This window comes from Ascaphus truei, chromosome 7 (genome assembly GCF_040206685.1).
Source record: "Ascaphus truei isolate aAscTru1 chromosome 7, aAscTru1.hap1, whole genome shotgun sequence".
Taxonomy (NCBI): Eukaryota; Metazoa; Chordata; class Amphibia; order Anura; family Ascaphidae; genus Ascaphus; species Ascaphus truei.
Genome location: NC_134489.1, coordinates 45,884,615 through 45,906,081, shown reverse-complemented (window position 1 = coordinate 45,906,081; position 21,467 = coordinate 45,884,615). Strand labels below are relative to the sequence as shown.

General features: G+C 43.9%; 1 protein-coding gene across 2 annotated transcripts in view; it reads left to right on the top strand.

The window, feature by feature from the left end:
* Positions 1-4,712: 4,712 nt before the first annotated feature.
* CAPNS1 (calpain small subunit 1) overlaps positions 4,713-21,467 on the top strand; it is a 25,715-nt gene continuing 8,960 nt past the window's right edge. Inside the window, exons 1-7 of one of the 2 annotated variants that reach the window (XM_075608208.1) lie at positions 4,713-4,921; positions 7,734-7,826; positions 15,118-15,267; positions 19,108-19,141; positions 19,437-19,526; positions 19,776-19,833; positions 20,162-20,226. In XM_075608208.1, coding sequence (XP_075464323.1) covers positions 15,131-15,267; positions 19,108-19,141; positions 19,437-19,526; positions 19,776-19,833; positions 20,162-20,226 — 384 coding nt within the window. In that variant the 5' untranslated portion in view covers positions 4,713-4,921; positions 7,734-7,826; positions 15,118-15,130. The remainder of the gene's footprint in view (positions 4,922-7,733; positions 7,827-15,117; positions 15,268-19,107; positions 19,142-19,436; positions 19,527-19,775; positions 19,834-20,161; positions 20,227-21,467) is intronic. The other variant, XM_075608207.1, reaches the window with a different exon arrangement.

Below are 21,467 nucleotides of genomic sequence, written 5' to 3'. Positions count from 1 at the left end.
ATGGGAATACTTTTCCCCACCTATCCCGGAGTTGCAAATACCTTACAATCCTGGCAGAGATGGCTTCTCAGTCTGCTAAGGGCATGCGCCAACCTCGCACCTTTGCCGCTTAGCATATGAGACCCTCCTTACCTGGCGACACTCAGTCAGGGCGAGACACTATTTGTTAAACTGCCCAGACTTCACACTAAGATGGGGGTACTTGGGTTATTCCGCCCGCCTGACACCTTAGTGGCTCTGAGCCTTTCAACTCCAGACCTTCCTAGACATTATGACGTCAAGCCAGCGGGATGTTTTAGAAGTCCGGAGCTGGATATGCTCAGCTCATTCACAGTACTTTACTGACTTGTATTGTATTGTATGTCTTTATTTATATAGCGCCATTAATGTACATAGCGCTTCACAGTAGTAATACATGTGGTAATCAAATAAATAACAGATAATATAAATAACAGATCATGGGAATAAGTGCTTTAGACATAAAAGTAACATTTCGGAAGAGGAGTTCCTGCCCCGAGGAGCTTACAGTCTAATTGGTAGGTAGGGAGAACGTACAGAGACAGTAGGAGGGAGTTCTGGTAAGTGCGTCTGCAGGGGGCCAAGCATTATGTATTGTGTTTAGAATATCCACAGTGCTATTCATATGCTTCTTTAAGCAAGTGTGTCTTAAGGTGGGTCTTAAAGGTGGATAGAGAGGGTGCTAGTCGGGTACTGAGGGGAAGGGCATTCCAGAGGTGTGGGGCAGTCAGTGAAAAAGGTTTAAGGCGGGAGAGGGCTTTAGATACAAAGGGGGTAGAAAGAAGACATCCTTGAGAAGAACGCAAGAGTCTGGATGGTGCATACCGAGAAATTAGGGATGAGATGTAAGGAGGGGCAGAAGAATGTAAAGCTTTAAAAGTGAGGAGAAGAATGGAGTGTGAGATGCGGGATTTGATCGGAAGCCAGGAGAGGGATTTCATGAAGGGAGATGCTGAGACAGATCTAGGAAAGAGTAGAGTGATTCTGGCAGCAGCATTTAGGATAGATTGTAGGGGAGACAGGTGAGAGGCAGGAAGGCCGGACAGCAGGAGGTTACAGTAATCAAGACGGGAGAGAATGAGGGCCTGAGTCAGAGTTTTAGCAGTCGAACAACAGAGGAAAGGGCGTATCTTAGTTATATTGCGGAGGAAAAAGCGACAAGTTTTAGAAATGTTTTGAATGTGAGGGGCGAATGTGAGAGAGGAGTCGAATGTGACCCCTAGGCAGCGTGCTTGGGCTACTGGGTGAATGATTGTAGTTCCAACAGTAATGTGGAAGGAGGTAGTAGGGCCAGGTTTGGGAGGAAGTATGGGGAGCTCTGTTTTAGCCATGTTGAGTTTAAGGCGTCGGAGGGCCATCCAGGATGATATAGAAGAGAGACATTCAGAAACTTTGGTTTGTACAGCAGGTGTAAGGTCAGGTGTTGAAAAGTATATTTGTGTGTCGTCGGCATAGAGGTGATAATTAAACCCAAAAGATGTTATTAGGTCTCCTAGAGAGAGTGTGTACAGAGAAAAGAGAAGAGGTCCCAGGACAGAGCCCTGGGGTACCCCCACAGAGAGATCAATAGAGGAGGAGGAGGTGTTAGCAGAAGAGACACTAAAAGTACGATGGGAGAGGTAGGATGAGATCCAGGATAGAGCTTTGTTCCGAATACCTAGAGTATGGAGAATGTGGAGGAGAAGAGGGTGGTCCACGGTGTCAAATGCTGCAGAGAGGTCGAGTAATATGAGCAGAGTGTAATGACCTCTGTCTTTGGCAGCATGGAGGTCGTCAGTTATTTTAGTGAGGGCTGTTTCGGTGGAGTGAGCAGTGCGGAAGCCAGATTGTAGAGGGTCTAGGAGAGAATAGGTGTTGAGAAAATGGAGCAAGCGATAGAATACAAGACGTTCAAGTAGTTTAGAGGCAAAAGGCAGGAGGGAGACAGGTCGATAGTTAGAAAGACAGGTAGGGTCAAGCTTGCTGTTTTTGAGTAATGGTATGACTGTTGCATGTTTGAAGGAGGATGGAAAGGTTCCAGAGCAGAGGGAGGAGTTAAAAATGTGTGTAAGCGTAGGGATTATAGTAGGAGCAAGAGGTTTTAGGAGATGGGAGGGAATGGGGTCAAGAGAGCAAGTGGTAGAGGGAGAAGAGGAGATCAACAGCGACACATCCTCCTCTGAGACAGTGGAAAAAGACTCAAGGAAGGCAGGAGGAGAGTTAGGAAGAGGTGTAGGATGGGGGGAAGAAACAGAGGGGATGTTCTGCCGTATGGATTCCACCTTTTCCTTAAAATAGTCAGCAAAGTCCTGAGCGGAGATGGAGGAAGGAGACTTGCATTTCTAAGTGAGCGCAATCATAAAATTAGTTTTTCCCGGTCTCTGATGTTTTGAATGAAAGTCCAAATGTGCCGAACATGTTGGAACAATTAAAATAGGGGGACTTTCAGTCACCAATTTTTTTATATAAACGATTAAAAATTGTGCTATGCAAGTTTTCATGTTTTTACCTGAACGATGCTCACAGCAACTTTCAGCGCTCTAGGAGCTTCCTAGCAAAAGTTAGCTAAAATCCGCTTTCTATGCTGCCAAGCGCTGGACATTTTTTTTACACTTTCACAGGAAAATATCTACTTTATACACTCTAAACTTAGTAAATACATTTATCTCGCCCTCTTATACCTGATGGGAGATAGTCTGAACCCCAACCTGGATTCTGGGGGTTTTGGGCATATACCGGGAACCCTTTGAATGTGAATTATTCTCCTGCCCTGTCTTACGATTCTGGTCTGTGCTGCAGCAGGAAAATCCTCGCTGGTTAACACGCCTGGAATAGTAAGACACACACATTTTTATTGCAATACGGTTTACATGCCATAACTGGGCTGCAGAGCTGACACTTCACAAATTCACAGTATAGCTTAGGGGCACCCAGCCGGGCATAATACCTTTATTATTGGCCTGGGTACCCCCCTCACTGTCACACTGCAGTGTGTGTTCTGTTGGGGCAGAGGGGGGGGGGGGCTGCAGTGTGTGTGTTTTGAGGGTGGAGGAGGGGTGCAGAGTGGTGTGTGTGTCTGTGTCTGTGTGTGTGTATAGGAGGGCTGCAGTGTGTTTTGGTATGTGTGTGGCTGCAGTGGGTGTAGAAGGGGGGCTGCTTTGTGTGTTGTGTGTGTGTTTTGTGAGTGTATAGGGTGGAGGAGGGCTGCAATGAGCTTTTTGGGTGTAGAGGAGGGGGCTGCAGAGTGTGTAGGGGAGACTGCAGAGTATGTTTGTGTGTATAGAGGGGGGCTGCAGTGTGTGTATATATAGAGGGAGCTGTGTGTATGTACAATGTCCTTTTAATAAACTTGCCGTAAAAGCAAAATAATTTAGACAATCATGCTGATAAAAATCAATATGACTAGAACAGTTTTTTTTTTTATGGAATTTTTTTTAGCCTATAATACAATATAACATTACTGTAGAATGTTGTATTTACAGTAAGGCAAAAATCAGCCTAAAATACATTATAACACGTTAGTTGAAGGAATGAAATTATGTTTTTCTATAATTTATTGCAAACAGCAGATAATGCATTAAATGTGTGTTAGGCTAATTTTTGCTTTACTTTAAATACAAATATAGTCAAATCCCACGATACTGATATGTGACAGAGGAGCATGGATACATTATATCTGCAGTAAGAAATGTTCTGCGGAATGGGAGGATTTTTTCTTTACAGTGTGTTCAAAACAACACTATGCGGTTTAATGTCTTACTGTATATGAAACATTACACAGTACAATTCCACCATACTGATATATATTACAGAGACGCAAGGATAGAGCATATATGCAGAGGAATTGGTTCCTAAATACTCTCTGATAGCTTGAGCGAATCCATTGAGGTGTGTGCTCTAATAGCTTGACCAGCTTTCCATTGAGATGTGTGCTCTAATAGCTTGACCAGCTTTCCATTGAGGTGTGTGCTCTAATAGCTTGACCAGCTTTCCATTGAGGTGTGTGCTCTAATAGCTTGACCAGCTTTCCATTGAGATGTGTGCTCTAATAGCTTGACCAGCTTTCCATTGAGTTGTGTGCTCTAATAGCTTGATCAGCTTTCCATTGAGATGTGTGCTCTAATAGCTTGACCAGCTTTCCATTGAGGTGTGTGCTCTAATAGCTTGACCAGCTTTCCATTGAGGTGTGTGCTCTAATAGCTTGACCAGCTTTCCATTGAGATGTGTGCTCTAATAGCTTGACCAGCTTTCCATTGAGGTGTGTGCTCTAATAGCTTGATCAGCTTTCCATTGAGATGTGTGCTCTAATAGCTTGACCAGCTTTCCATTGAGGTGTGTGCTCTAATAGCTTGACCAGCTTTTCTTGCTGTTGTAATACTTTATGCTGTACAGGGCATGCTCAGTGTTACTGCACAGAGGATACTCTGTGCCATTGTACAGTGGATACTGGGTGTCGCTGGGATGTACAGGACGCACTCCAGTGAAACTGCTGACCAGAAGACACTGTCACTTTGCAGGGGATATTCGGTGTCATTGCTGTATACCGTATACTAGGTATCACTGTGCTGCACAGGATATACAGGGCGCCACTAGGTGTGCAGGGGATACTCATCTCTATGAGGTGGTCGCTTAACGATTGGTCGTTTTTGCAGGTGGGCGTGGTTTACGAATGTAGGCGTTGGTTATGACGAGTTTGTCCCAATGGGCGTGGTTCAGAAAATTCTAGGCGTACTTTGTGACGCAAAGGCTGTCGTAAGCCCCTGGTTTCCTCATTCTCTCCCTTCATTTGTACCGCAGCCGCCGCCCTTTAGTTTGCATCTATAGCCAGAAATTCCCCGAACAGGGCCCCTGAGAGAGACTCTGAGGCACCACTCGTGATCCGTACAGTCCCGGACATCAGAGCGGAGAGAGCCAAGACAGAGAGGTGCGTGAGGGGGCACCGAACCGGGGCCTGTGTACTGTGTGTATGTGCATCTCTGTGTATAGATGTGTCCGCTTCCGGGGTTCAATATGCATATGTGTACTGTGTGTATATAATATACAGTATATAAGGAGCTAGGGAGATGTGCATAACTATATAAGTGTGTGTGTATATATATATTTCACACTCAGTGGAGGGTTTTTGTAACTTTTTTTACCCACCATAACTTAACTAAGTGGTGATTATGTGTGGGTGTAGAGGTATCTGTACCATGTTAGCCGATCTTAATAATAATCAAAAACGAATAGACGATATCGTTCTGTGGCTAACAAAATGCCTTTTATTTGTGCGAGTTATCGAGATACACTGATCTCCTCTTCCGGCGGTGTTAGGCCGCGCTTATAGTGCCGGCAACGCGACCGATGCCATTGCGATAGTTGAATTTCAATTTAAGGCGACGTCGCTGGCTGCAAGGCCAGTGACGTCAGAAAAGGGAGAGGGCAGAGGCACGGAGAAGCTCCTGATTGGCCGCAAGGGGAGATCATAGCCGAAAATAATCAAATATCAGTGACCTACCAGATTTTTGGTAGCACAATGCATTTGTTTTTACGCGCCGGTTGCGTCGCCGGCACTATAAACGCATCCTTGCAACCGCCGAAAGAAGAGATCTGTATATCTCGAAAGCTCGCACAAATAAAAAAAGGGCCTACAACACTCAAAATAAGATTGGCAAAAATACAGTACTGTATTTATTATATAGAGTGATGTGATACAGGGATAAAATTGCACAACGTTTCAGGGTTAGCCTTCATTGGGGGAACCCCAAAATAGTTGCGCTCTTCTTCCTGTATCACATCGCTCTGCATAAATCCTTTCTTTTTGCTATCAGTTTTTGACAATCTTCTTATTTTGAGTGCTCCAGGCCCCTTGTTCTGGGAGGAATATAAACACGTTCCTGTGTGTAAAACTGGTTTATCCTGAAAGATGGGTCAGGTATATACTCGCCCTGTGCTGGGGTGGACAATCCAGATCTGCTCCATTTCCCACTGCCCTGTGAGGTGGGGTGGAAGACGTCCTGCCCTCGGGAGGTATTAGTTTCTGTTGGGTTTGTAGAGCCTGCTGCATTCTTTACATACTTGAACATAACACAAACACACGTATGTATGTATGTATGTATGTATGTATGTATGTATGTATATATTACAAGACAAAAAAAGCAAAGTGGTGCAACAGAAATCTAAATCTAATACAAATAAGCAGGGCTCGGAAAACCCACTAACCCCCCCCCCCCAACCTTTTATTAGTAAGCTTGGTTACCCCCTCACCCCCCCCCCCCCCAAAAAAAACAACTCCCTCACCCCCCCTTCCTTCCTCACAACTCTTACCTGTGATGGGGTCCGGCGGCGTGGTGCGGCGATTTGTCTTCTCCCCTGCAAATTGTACTCTTCCTCCTGCAGGTCCTGAAAAAATGGCTGCGCCACATTACCATGGCAATGGACACCACGGCGTCATGCAGCGTGACGTCACGTAGTATCCCGTTGCCATGGCAAATGACGCCGCATGGCCATTTTTTCAGGTCAGGACCTGCAGAGAAAGAGTACAATTTGCAGGGAAAGACGGAGATCGCCGGACCCCGTCACAGGTAACACTCGACAGCGGCCAAAATGCACTCATCCGTGTCGTGCAGCTGAGTACATTTGTCGAGTCCTGCAAATAAGAATATGTCAATATTCATGAAGTTGATTGTGTCGCTAATAGATGCACACCTCTAAAAATAAATATATACAATAAATGTGAACTGTAGTGAGAATACTAATCCATGTTTCAATATAGAATAAAAAAGTCTTATAAACAAGCCTGGGAGCAAAACCGTTTCCAACATCATATCTGAGAGCAGCGCTCAGAAGAAAAACTGTGCCCAGAACATAAAATAGTGTTAGATGAAATGCAGTTCACTATTAAAAAAAAACAAACACCTTTTTGTCGGAGATGATTAATAGGTAATTCAGAGCGTTCCCGCAGCTTCCTGTTATTGGTGAGATGCTTCCCGTCTCGCCTATGAAAGTATGCACATAAAAAAAGAGCAGAGGGATGCCAATAGTTGTGGGGTACCGAGTACCCGGAATTACCCGGCACATTTCCAGCTATCCGGACATTACCCGGACCCGGCAACTGACAAGTGGGCTAGGCGCCGGGTAATACCCGGCATCGGGTAATGTCAGGGCATCTGGAAAGAATCTTATTACTTACCTTTCTGAAGACATCTAGGACCAGCAGCAGCGGTCCTGTGGTGGTTGCAGCATCGGAGGTGTCTTCAGCTGGCGGGGGAGCTGCAGGAATCCCTTCCGGAGCAAGTAAACAGTGTCTGTGTGACCTGCCGGGAAACCACGTGACCGGAGCAGGAGACGGTTCCCCGGCGGCTCACACACACTGTTTACCTTCTCCAGTGCTGTGGAAGGGATTCCTGCAGCTCCCCCTGCCGGCTGAAGACACCTCCGATGCTGCCACCGCCACAGGACTGCTGCTGCTGGTTCTAGATGTCGCCGCCACCCTGCAGGTAAGTGCCTAATCGGGTACCCGACCGGGTAGAACCATTGATTTTGGCCAGGTACCCGTTGCCCGTTTTTTTTTGTTTTTTTTTTTAAATAAACGAGGACCCGGTCCAACACTAGCCAATGGTGTAATACAGTATAAAATATATTCATCCAGCGTACAAGACAAGTAATAATACACATTTACAATGTTTTAAACAGCATTTAGAACTCTGACGGTTCTAGATAGCACAAATTTTCTGTGTGTGTGTTTTCATCGGCAGTGTGCAAGCCCGCGGGGCAAACGGCTCTCTGGAGGGCCTCCAGGTGTAAGTGTCAGAAGACGGAAGCCTCCAGCTTACAGAAAGGATTATCAAGTTGGACACACCCCAAAAATAACCCTACACATTTCGGGGAATCACCACTTCATCGGGGCTATGATAGCCTGCTTAGAAAAGCCTCCTTTATAAAGGACCTCCTGCAGGTCATGTGTCCTCAGAACAATCAAATATTATACACATATGTATCATATTATAAGGTCATCAGCAAAGCCTTTCTGCAAATGTAAAATACTAAAGGATTTCCATTACATTTAACAAACATTACGTTAAATGTTAATACAATAATTTCAATAATAAAAAATAATCAACAATCCACTTTAGACCATATACATGGCTGAAAGCAATAGAGCTTTGTATATATCACAAAAAATATTTGTATAGTAGATACTCCATCTTTTGTGTGCTGTATACAGATGTACAAAGCCAGAAAGAGCATTCGTGAAAACGATGATACTTGATCAATGAATTTAGAGGGATAATTATTAAAGATAAAAACAACAATATACTGTAATACAAAAAGAAGTATCTGTATATGTAATTATACTAGTGTAATCATAATATATACACAAAATATGCACAAAAAGCATAAGTGAACCTAATATAGGTAGGGATATCGTTTGAAATGAACTTAAGTATATTTCTAGATGTATATCATACTACAAATTTAGCACAAAGCTTTGTGGGTAGACTAACTGTTGGAACCATTCCAATATTCTGCCATGAATCATAGTTCCAAAGAACCTACAATGCGTGCAGTAATAAACCAAAATACAAATGCTTCTGGAGACTCAGAAGAAATAAAACATTATGAATGTAGATATATCCAAAAGACAACAATAGTCTAATTTGAAAAACAGCAAAATATCATAACTATTCAAAAGAATATTATCCCATATTATGTAGCTATATGGTAAAAGCAACCTAATAGACCACAGATAGCGGCATGAAGCGCCTCTACACAAAGACTGCTATAAAAAGTGGGATATGAAAGAGAGGAGGGGAAGGACCAGAATATGTCAGACTTAAATGCCCTTAAAAACAACTATTCCTTGATAAAAAGGACCCAGATCGAGGTCCTCCATTTAGACCTGCAGGTGACGTCGGCTCATCGGTGAGGTGTGGGCTATACTCCGTCTGAGTGCTTCGTAGACTGCGTCCGTGGGCAGCAAAAGCACTCAGACTCTAGGGTCAGTCTCTCAGGTATCTCTATCTAATATATGTGTACAGCCTGTGTGCAGTTTTATTCACTGAGGTGCTAAAATCTGTTTCAGCTCCGGTAACTGCCAAACACAGCTCTGCTTGGCACTTCATATACAGACCTGCATTCAACCTATATATACCCCACTGCATAAAGGGGCTCTGAGGTGCTCAAGTTTGTGTCAATTCCGGTAATAGTCAAGCACAGCTCTGCCTGACATCTCATATATAGACCTGCACTCTACTGCATATACCTCATTGTCATTAGTGGCATTCATGTACTGTCAATAGCAGACTATATGCAGATCAAGGTACTTGTTGCTGCTTCATATCAGTTAGCATTAAGTGCAACCTTGTCCTCTATTCAACAGACAGGCTTGCATTTCACTACACATACCCCATTACCAATAGGGGCTTTTTTGAGATCCATTGCTAGAGACCACCCAGGATTAGGGTTTACTAAGGTTTAATTAAGAGGGAATATATATAATATCCCCATTAAACACCCTACCACACCTCCCCGTCTTTTAATAAATATTTTGTGTCTGTTCTATGTATGTGGTTCTTCCAAACAGCTTATTTTAATCCAGTCTATAATAAAGTTTAAGTTTTAATTAGGGTGTATTCTCTTCAGTGCCACACAATAGGGACTCTTTCCTTTCTATATACCTGTTAATACCTCAGTCCTTGTGAGCACCGCCCTTATCCACTGTTTGGCGTTTCCCTCCCTCCTAGTGCTTGAGCAGAGTTTTTTCTGCTGCATTCATTTGCTGGCAGACCACCTTGCCTACATATGTAACAATTGCCACATTGAAGAACAAAAAGGGACGTAATCCCCGCTCGAACTAGACAATGGAGTGTCGTTTGCTCCGAGGGTTGGGGTCGGTGCACTAGGGGAATAGCATTAGAACAAAGGGTGGGAAAAGCCCAGTCGGAATGATGTCTTCTAGGTGAGGAGATGACAGGAAAGCCCAAAATTGTGTGCACTCATACACCTGAACACTAGTATCAGTAAATTAAATAGTGGGTTGGCTGAGTTAAAGTGGGTGTTTAAGGGGTTAAATCGGATTATTATAGCCCTGGAGGGCTACAGAGCAAGCAGCTATCTCTTTTATTTTGTGAATGGATAAGTGGACATAGAATAAAGCCAATATTTAATGATAAAATACGTTGGGGGCAGTCTGCATTGAACAATGGCATTGGGATAAAAAGTATAACCAATAAGCATACACTCAATAGCTGGTTGACCACAGGGTTGGAGGCCAGAGACCGTGTATAACTGGTAACTAAAAAAATGTGATTGTGACGGTGAAGGGGTACCCATGCCATTTAATAAAGGTATTTGGCACGGCTGGGTGCCCCTGAGCCATATTGGGGAATTGTAAAATGTCAGCTCTGCAACCCAATCATGGCAGAAACACTGTGTTTTGTGATAAAACTGTAAATGTGTGTCTTATTATTCCAGGAGTGTTAAGCAGCGGACATTTCCCTCCTTCAACACAGACTAGAATAGTAAGACCGGGCAGGGGAATGAATTACATTCAGGTCCCCCGGTAAATGCCCGAGAACCCCAGAACCAGGGAGGGGGGGTTCAGAGTGGTCATTTTTAAGATTGTGTATAACTGTGGCAGTGTTTTTGTGTAAGCGCGTGAAAGGAAAAATGGTTTTAAAACCCAGCAGCTAACAGTATAGCTTTTTGCTAACTATCGCTAGGAAGCTCCTAGCGCCGTGAGATTTGCTGTGAGCACTGTTCGGGTAAAATCAGGAAATTATATAAAAATTGATCAATTGAAGTCCCCCCTATTTTTTAATTGTACCAACATGTTAGGCATATGGGGATTTTCATCTAACACACAGACAGAGGAAATGTTTGATTTGTAATCACTGTCGTTAGAAATGTATGGCAGGGAATTCCTGCAAAGGTAACAGCGCATATTCAGCATATGACTTCTAAGACCCCCATGCTCCACTACGCAAAATAAGGGTACGGGGGGCCCCACCTTCCATGGGTTACACCTGACCTTATAGCACTCTACCAGTTCAGGGATGCCTTGTGGAAAAGCTACAAAGTAACTGGCACTACCAAGGAACTCAATCACTACAGATGCATGTGGAACATGTGCACAAGGCAAACAAGGCATGCAAAAGCACAATATTACGCTGACAATCTCCATCAGAATACACCAAACACAGCTAACTTCTGGAAGGTTATCAACAATATATTCCAGCCTCCTAACCATCAACAACCAAGTAATATCACTAAGGGGGATATTACTCTGACAAACCCCACTGACATTGCAAATGCATTCAATGATTACTTTGTGGGGTGTGCCACTAACTTATTAGCGAAACGCAGCACAAACCCCAAACATGAATCTCATCCTGGGAGTATCCCTACATTCCCACCCCCTCCCAACACTGCCCACAATTTTCAATTTGGCCCAGTATCTGAAGAGGAGATTATACAAGCGCTCCTCAAACTAAAACTAAGCAGCCAATGTGGACCCGACTTACTACAATCTAGGTTCCTACGACTTGGTGCCCCAGCCATTGCCAAACCAATTGCGTCCATAGTCAACTCTATCCTGTCTGCAGGCCATATCCCTAAGACCTGGAAAACTGCCAGAGTTGTCCCAATCTTCAAAAGTGGGGACAAAAACACTGTCTCAAACTACAGGCCAATCTCACTTCTCCCAATTCTATCCAAAGTCTGGGAAAAATGTGTCCACTCCCAATTAAGCGATTTCTACACCAAGACAAATTTCCCTAGCCAATTCCAATCTGGATTTCGTCCCAAACACTCCACCGTAACTACCCTGCTAAAAGTTTGCAATGAAATCCAGTGTGGAATGGAACGGGGACAACTCACTGGGGCAGTATTCCTAGATTTTGCAAAGGCTTTTGACACAGTCGATCATGCTATCCTGCTTAACAAACTCCAGAGCTCTGGAATAGGGAAACATGCTTTAATCTGGTTTCAGTCCTACCTATCAGGAAGATCCCAACATGTGTCCATCTCAGGCTCCAACTCCAACCCCCTGGATATCACCTGTGGTGTCCCGCAAGGCTCTGTTCTGGGGCCCCTACTCTTCTCAGTGTTCATTAATGATCTTCCCACAGCTTGTAAGGAAGCCTCAATACACATGTATGCAGATGACACAATCCTATATGCACACAGTCATAGCCTCTCTGACCTTCAACACATACTTCAGGCTTTTTGAGACTCAAACTGGATTTCCCAAAACAAACTGTTTTTAAACACTGACAAGACTGTAACAATGGTATTTGGGACCAAGACTAAATTTGTAAAGCTTCCAGTGACTGAGCTCCTGATTAGAACCAACGCTAACACCACCCTAACACCTGTCACTAGTTTTAAATACCTGGGCTTATGGTTTGACTCCCACTTAACATTCGGGATGCACATTGATACCCTGACAACCAAGACCTATGCCAAACTAGGGTACTTTACAGGAACAAATCCTCCCTAAGTCTCCTGGTCAGAAAGCGTATCGCACAGCAGATGCTAATGCCAATTATTGACTATGGAGACATAGTATATGGCTCGGCTCCTCAAACCCACCTTAGCAAACTTGACACCCTCTACAATTCAATTTTTCATTTTCTCCAATGCAACTACAACACACATCACTGCGAAATGCTCAAAGAACTAGATTGGTCAACACTAGAGTCTAGGCGCAAAGTTCACCTTTCCTGTCTTGACTTTAAATTCTTCATGGGCAAGCTACCCAGCTACCTGAACAAGCTCCTCACCCCTACCACATGCAGCACTTATCACCTGAGATCAGACTCCAAAAGACTATTCATGGTCCCAAGGCTCAACAAAGTATCCGGACGTTCCGCCTTCTCCTTCCGTGCACCCCAAAACTGGAACAACCTACCAGAGACTCTCACATCCACCACCAGTTTAAGTTCTTTCAAATCTAAGGCTGTCTCACATTTTAGCCTGGTCTGTAACTGTTTCATACGCTCATAATATATATTTTCTTTAACTGTGCACGCAATGTCTTGTATATAATGTATACCCTGTTCATTTATGTAACTGTACTTGTAACCATGTACTATTTGTTTTACTCTGTGCCCAGGACATACTTGAAAACGAGAGGTAACTCTCAATGTATTACTTCCTGGTAAAATATTTTATAAATAAATAAAATAAGACACCCCGCTTGCGTGAGGCCAGGATGTCTGGGAAAAGTCAGTGCTCCCGCTCACCAGAGTGTTAAGTGGGGAGGGGTAATTCAAGTATCCCCCATCTTAGTAATGTCCGGGCAAATGGGCCAGATGTCCAGCCAGCTCAGACAAAATGTCTCCAGGTAAAGGGGGCTGGGTCGGGTATGCTAAGCGGCAAAGGTGCGAGGTTCGCACATGCCCATAGCAAACTAAGAAGCCCTCTGCCAGGATATCTATCTACAAACAATATGATTAAAGGGCGCAAATCACTGGATTAATACACAATGTGTCATCGGAAGGTGTCCAAGGTGGTTTCAAGTTCCAAATTCTTTGATCCTAAAGAGAATGAAAAAAGGGCCACAATAGTGAAGTACTAAAAGGCAACTTTATAAGCAGGTAGAAAATTGGCTACTTATAATGTAGCTGAAAATATCAGGCAGTGTGGGTGTATGTCACCACACAGACAATCTGCATACAGACCAGCGACTCCCTCTCTGTTTGAAATCCTCTGTCTTGGAAGTAGATCTTCCTACAGCGTGTTGTCACGTCTCTCAGCCGGGTGTGCTGTGCCAGCAGGTAAACTTTAATGTGCTCTCACACCAGTCACCATCGTTGCTGCTACGGCAGTGTAATCCCAAGGTCAATGGCAATACCAGGAACAGTCCATTGTTAAACTCCAAAGAGCAAACAGTCCCAAGATATTTAAGCCAGATGGGTAACAGATTATCACAGAGTAGATGTCGCTGTATAAAAGCACTTACAATAAATGCACAAGAATAAAACCTTACACGTTTCGTTCCTAGCGTGGGAACTTCTTCAGAGGTAATGATGACTATCAGTGCACACACAGTGTATATACACATAACCACATCGCCATTGATTGAACTGAAGACACCTGAAAATCACAGGTTTACTCTAATGTCCAATCAACCACATCAAGTGATTGCTTAGAAAATTGCTTACAACCAAGCATACAAATATAATAATATACTTATACTAAGAAGCCTAACAATTTAATAAATATACTAATACTTGAACAAAAAACAAATAATAAGTAAAAATACAAAGGATCAAGGTCTGAATAAAAATATAAATAATTGCCAAAAGGAAAAGCGCAACATAGTTATGTATATAACAGCTGGAATAAAAAAACTAAATCGAAGGGAAACACTAAATCTAAATCACTTGTAATAATTTAGGACAGGAATTAATAATACTATATGGAGAAACCATAAAGAGCAAGTTAGATCATATTAATCGATTAGAAATGCACCCAGGTTTATTTCGGAATTAAGTCCAAAAGGGACACGGGTTTCATAGTGTGTATCCATTTGGTTTCTAATCTTGAGATCTCATTAATATTATCTCTTCCTCCTCCAATTTGGAGCAATTTTATCAATTCTATACATAGTAATCCCATAGGATTTTGGTCATGGCATTCTTTAAAATGCAGCAAGGGATTCTGGGAAATGACATGCAAATGACCACACAGTGCCATCCTTTGCTACAAAACCATATGAAGCATATGGACATATAGGGGACCATGACATTATGGTTTTGAAGTAAAGGGTGGTACTGTGTGCTCATTTGCTTGTCATTTCCCAGAATCCCTTGCTGCAGTGGAAGCACTGTGTGCTGGGTGATAATGGTGAAAGGCGGGGTTGCAGACCTGTCTAAGGCCGAGCTTATAGTGCCGGCGACGCGACCGGTGACGTCACCATCGCCGCCAGCGAAAGTTGTAATTTGCTTTCCGGTGACGTCGCGGGCGACCAGGTCTTTGGTTCAGAGACTGTCACGTGGCGACAGCCTCTAAAAAAAATCAAATTTGACCGGCTTCAAAAAAAACGCGCCGCTCCCGTATGGTCGTGCCCCTCTGCTGTACTTTACATTGAGGTTGAGTGGAATGCAATCTGACCCTGGTCTTTCTTGTTCTCAGCTCCAGTCTCAGCATGTTCCTGGTGAATCAGTTTATGGGGGGTGGCCGTGGAGGAGGGTTTGGAGGAGGAGGAGGAGGAGGTGGAGGTGGAGGTGGAGGTGGAGGGTTTAACGCATCTGGAATCCTGGGAGGACTTATCAATGTGATTAGGTGAGTCCTTTTATATCCATCAACTCCCTGTATCCCTGTATGTATGTATGTATGTATGTATAATCTTTATTTATATATCGCCAAAAGTGTATTCAGCGTTTCACAAACAATACAGTACAGGGAATTATAATAATACAATAAGCACAGCAAAATCATACAAAAGCAAAATCCCTGCCCCGAAGAGCTTACAATCTAAGAGGTTTGATGGGGAACTTACAGAGAAAGCAGGTGAGGTAATAAGTGCTGTAGATGGCAGTGCTTGGCCACAATGGGTGGTAGGAGTGACTGTGGGTGTGGGACAATAGCCATGAGTGCAGGCTATTGGGATGCTTGATTTGTGGGGCGAGTGTCACGGGAGACCAGTACTTTTACACCGAAACCACCGGGATCACTAGCACCAGACAGGACAAAGTTGTTGAATAGAATGGGGTTTATTCTGGCACGCCAGCAGACAAAACAAAGATTTCCTTTCCAGGGTGTGCCTCAGTCTCTGTTAGCTTCTCTTGCTCTCAGATGCTCTCTGAAAGTAGATCTGAATTCTCTGACCAGCAGCACCCCTTATATAGCCCTCTGTGGCTATCCGTTACATGGGAGGGGGCAGCTGGACAATCAGAGCATGGATAAGGTTGCTGCCACAACAGCCAGAGGGTGTGCTAAGGACCCATCCCTGATAGTTCACTCTTTCTCACTCACCAAATGTCTGTAACACCTCCACACTCATAACCATTGTCTCAATACACCTTCACCTGCAAATCACATTACAAGTCTGCTATCTTAGAAATGAGTACATAATCCAATTTACACTTTACAGGTCTGATTCCCAAATCACATCACAGAATGTTGATTCACTAAACTGTGGGATTGCATTTACAGGGAATAACGAATACAGGCTTTGAAATACATTTTTACAGACATAGTGCATTATACACTCCCTGTTCTCCCCTAGATATTAAATACATTTGGCCAAAATAAGCCTTACACTGGTGGCCAAGTTACATGGATTTAGGGGTAGCTAGCTGGGCTTCATCCCAGTTTTTGTGATGCCAGCTATCCCTACCGTCACAGAGAATTTTAAGGTTAGTCAGTATTAAATAAGAAGGTTAACACGATTTTGCAGGGGAAGAGATGGCATGGAGGTGTGGATGAGAGCAGTTGTGTTTGTCTGGGTTCAGGATTAGGAGAGATCCCCAGCAGCAGGAAGGAGTAGATAGAGGGTTTGAATAGAGGATTTGTGTGGGTGCATTTTATTGAGGGGTAAAGACGTTGTTGGGAGAGGTTTATAAATATTGGTGCAGTGTATGGACACATGCATAGGTGGAGGGGAGTCCCGAGAGATGAAGAAATGTGGATACGAGGGGAGTGGGGAAGTTGGAGAAAACAGAAACGTTCACAAAGGAGCGAGGAAACAGTAAACAGAAAAAAGTAATAAGGAGGGCATAATGAGATGCAGGAGGAGAGACTTCCCAGTTATCGCAGGATAGGAAGAGTACCAATAATTACAGCATTCAGAAAGTCAAGTTCTCACAGTTGCAAAGTTGTTGTGGTGCAGAGTCCAGATTTTCTTGTAGTATTAACCTCCAATTTCAACTCAAATTAACGCCACAGACACCTTTATATTTGACACTATAAGATGTTACACACAGCCATATGGTGCACCGCCAAGATAGACTTAAGTACTCTAAACACATTCACTTGACTAATAATTAAGGGAGGGGTTTGCCTAATCAGCTCACAGAAACATACCAAATAGTTGTTAATGAGATTTAAGTTCTCTTGCAATTGATGGAAGAAATCAGCTCACAGAAACATACCAAATTATATTATCAGCTTAGTGAGTCCAGATTTTATTATATGGTCATTAACATCCATGAGCCCCATTGTATTGTATGTCTTTATTTATATAGCGCCATTAATATACATAGCGCTTCACAGTAGTAATACATGTGGTAATCGAATAAATAACAGATAATATAAATAACAGATCATGGGAATAAGTGCTTTAGACAAACATAACATTAAGGAAGAGGAGTCCCTGCCCCGAGGAGCTTACAATCTAATTGGTAGGTAGGGAGAACGTACAGAGACAGGAGGAGGGAGTTCTGGTAAGTGCGTCTGCAGGGGGCCAAGCTTTGTGTATCATGTGTTCAGAATGTTCACAGTGCTATTCGTATGCTTCTTTAAGCAAGTGTGTCTTAAGGTGGGTCTTAAAGGTGGATAGAGAGGGTGCTAGTCGGGTACTGAGGGGAAGGGCATTCCAGAGGTGTGGGGCAGTCAGTGAAAAAGGTTTAAGGCGGGAGAGGGCTTTAGATAAAAAGGGGGTAGAAAGAAGACATCCTTGAGCAGAACGCAAGAGTCGGGATGGTGCATAGCGAGAAATTAGGGCTGAGATGTAAGGAGGGGCAGAAGAGTGTAAAGCTTTAAAAGTGAGGAGAAGAATGGAGTGTGAGATGCGGGATTTGATTGGAAGCCAGGAGAGGGATTTCAGGAGGGGAGATGCTGAGACAGATCTAGGAAAGAGTAGAGTGATTCTGGCAGCAGCATTTAGGATAGATTGTAGGGGAGACAGGTGAGAGGCAGGAAGGCCGGACAGCAGGAGGTTACAGTAATCAAGACGGGAGAGAATGAGGGCCTGAGTCAGAGTTTTAGCAGTCGAGCAACAGAGGAAAGGGCGTATCTTTGTTATATTGCGGAGGAAAAAGCAACAAGTTTTAGAAATGTTTTGAATGTGAGGGGCGAATGTGAGAGAGGAGTCGAGTGTGACCCCTAGGCAGCGTGCTTGGGCTACTGGGTGGATGATCGTAGTTCCAACAGTAATGTGGAAGGAGGTAGTAGGGCCAGGTTTGGGAGGTAGTATGAGGAGCTCTGTTTTAGCCATGTTGAGTTTAAGGCGACGGAGGGCCATCCAGGATGATATAGCAGAGAGACATTCAGAAACTTTGGTCTGTATAGCAGGTGTAAGGTCAGGTGTTGAAAAGTATATTTGTGTGTCGTCAGCATAGAGGTGATATTTAAACCCAAAAGATGTTATTAGGTCACCTAGAGAGAGTGTGTACAGAGAAAAGAGAAGAGGTCCCAGGACAGAGCCCTGGGGTACCCCCACAGAGAGATCAATGGAGGAGGTGTTAGCAGAAGAGACACTGAAAGTACGATGGGAGAGGTAGGATGAGATCCAGGATAGAGCTTTGTTCCGAATACCAAGAGTATGGAGAATGTGAAGGAGAAGAGGGTGGTCCACGGTGTCAAATGCTGCAGAGAGGTCGAGTAATATGAGCAGAGTGTAATGACCTCTGTCTTTGGCAGCATGGAGGTCGTCAGTTATTTTAGTGAGGGCTGTTTCCGTGGAGTGAGCAGTGCGGAAGCCAGATTGTAGAGGGTCTAGGAGAGAATAGGTGTTGAGAAAATGGAGCAAGCGAGAGAATACAAGACGTTCAAGGAGTTTAGAGGCAAAAGGCAGGAGGGAGACAGGTCGATAGTTAGAAAGACAGGTAGGGTCAAGCTTGCTGTTTTTGAGTAATGGTATAACTGTTGCATGCTTGAAGGAGGATGGAAAGGTTCCAGAGCAGAGGGAGGAGTTAAAAATGTGTGTGAGCGTAGGGATTATAGTAGGAGCAAGAGGTTTTAGGAGATGGGAGGGAATGGGGTCAAGAGGGCAAGTGGTAGAGGGAGAAATGGCGATCAACAGCGACACATCCTCCTCTGAGACAGTGGAAAAAGAGTCAAGGAAGGCAGGAGGAGAGTTAGGAAGAGGTGTAGGATGTGAAGAAGAAACAGAGGGGATGTTATATTACATTTATATTAACTTGATGATGATGATCTACTAATATTTCTGTTTCATTGCAGCGAGGCTGCTGCAAACTACAACCCAGAGCCCCCGGTAAGAGACCTCTGCTAATGTCTCTTCCTATGTCCATTCTGAGTTCTGTGCCTTCAACCGGACCGTTTCACTGCACCCTTGAGTCCCTGTGACCCTCCACCTATATTAAGTCCCTACCACCTCCCTTATGAAGTCCCTTTGACCTCCCCTTATAGTGTCCCTGCGCCCCCTTCCTCCCTGCTCTCCCTACAGTGTATATAGACACCGCTGCCCCAAACTCGTCCCTGTGGCCCCATCATCCCCCTTGCTTTGCATGAAGTCCCTTCGGTCCTCTGACCCCTACTGTTTCTTTCAGCCCCCCCGCAGTCATGTTGCTAACGTTGAGGCCAGTGAGAGTGAGGAGGTCAGACAATTCCGCCGGCTCTTCACCCAGCTAGCAGGAGACGTGAGTTATATATGTGTTTGGACACTCGGCTCTATATCCCACCCATGCTGACCGGAGTTAGCAATTATATAATCTACACCTTTTAGTGCCATATCCCTTATTCACACTACCACATTACTAAAATGGGGACTCATAAAGAAGTGACACCCAGTATCACACTCCATAGGGCATCGTATTTAGTGGCATGCTGGATGTATTCTCTTTGAGGTCCCCTCCTTAGTATTTAGAGACTTCTTATCCCTCCCATAGGACATGGAAGTCAGCCCCTCAGAGCTGATGGGAATCCTCAACAAGGTGGTGGCGAGACGTAAGTTACCACTTGGGAGCAGTGATGTGGGGGAATGTTATGGTGAAGCTGGTTGGGAGGAAGGGGCATTTCTTCCAATTTTCTTGTGGCATTTCTGGAGGGCATGGAGTATAAGGGTCAGTGATGGGATGTTAAACACCTATCTATTCCTTTCTCCCCTCCCTGTTGCCTTCTCCCTTCCCTATCCCCACCCTCACCTACACCTTCTCTCTCTCCCCTTTTCCTCCTTCCTCTTCCCTTCACCCTCGTTCTCCATTTCCCTGCCTCCTCTCTCTTACCAACCTTCTCTTCTTCTCCCCCCCTCGCACCTTCTTCCCCCATGTCACAGACCAAGATCTGAAGACAGATGGCTTCAGTATTGATTCTTGTCGCAGTATGGTGGCCGTGATGGATGTATCCTACAGTATAATACAATATAGAGGACACTCACACTGATATGCTCAGGGGAGGGCACACACCGATGGGCAAAAAGCAAGGGTGAGCTGATATCTGTGATAGAGAAAAGAATAAAGTGCAAAACGCACATAGCATAACACAATTTAATCTAAACATTTTCTTTAGAAAAACAAGGTAAGTATCACAGTCTCTTCAGTAGAAATAAAAAAGCCTTTGCGCTTTTAGGGGAAGTGTGGTACCTCGGTGGCTGTACAGGGTCCCTCTCGCTGCCCTTCCGCAGCCTGGTGGTAAGACTGGGCTTTTCTGCAACTTCCAGTGCACACCACAAGGAACTTCTAGTGGGGACTTAGTTATTGTATGCACAGCTTACAAGTTCCTGTCCTACGTGTTTCATGACAGATTGTCACTATTTCAGGGGTGGGGAAATTAAGGCTTTTTTTATTTAAACTGAAGAGTGAGTGTGATACCTTGTGTTTTTTAGGAACGTTGTATTAAATTGAGTTACGCTATGGGCTTTTTGTGCTCTTTTCTTTCTCTATCATTGTTTGCATATAGTCAGGACTGGAATACCTCTAAACCAGCTGTACACAACCACAGCAGATAAACGTTATACCAATTTGAAGAGATTGCTCTAAAGGAGGACATGTCTAAGCCAAGGCAACTATGGTTATTGGACATCACCGGTATATATTCATTTGGAGGATTGGATGAAAGTGTCTATTTACAAATTTTATATTTGTCCTATTGCAAGCTTACCAGCGATTGCATAAAGAAAAGCCATTCAAAAGATTAACTCTATGATAACTTTGATACATTTTCACTGTTTTAAAACGAAGTATTGAATAGTCACTTATATGGGTTGTAAAATTGAGGTGCTTTTGGTTTCACCAACTTCAATATTTATATCTTACACTGTGTGTAATAATCTCTTTGAAGCACACTTTTCTAGTTTTTACACTTGATACGTGTATTCGTGCCAAAAGAGGGACGCAGCTTGTTAATGCAAATAGATATAGGGAAAATTCCCCAATCGCCAAACAAATAGTAATAAGAAATGAGTACACTAATATTTTGAAAATTGCAAAAATGTATTTGCAATTCCAATAGATAACACAAGCTGTTAGCTTGTATTTTGTCATCTGAATCAACATGTTCCAGTGTGAGGACTTCAGAGGTAAGGGGGGGGGTGGGTCTCAGACACACAGAGATTGGGGGACAATGTCCTGTCACACACAGTT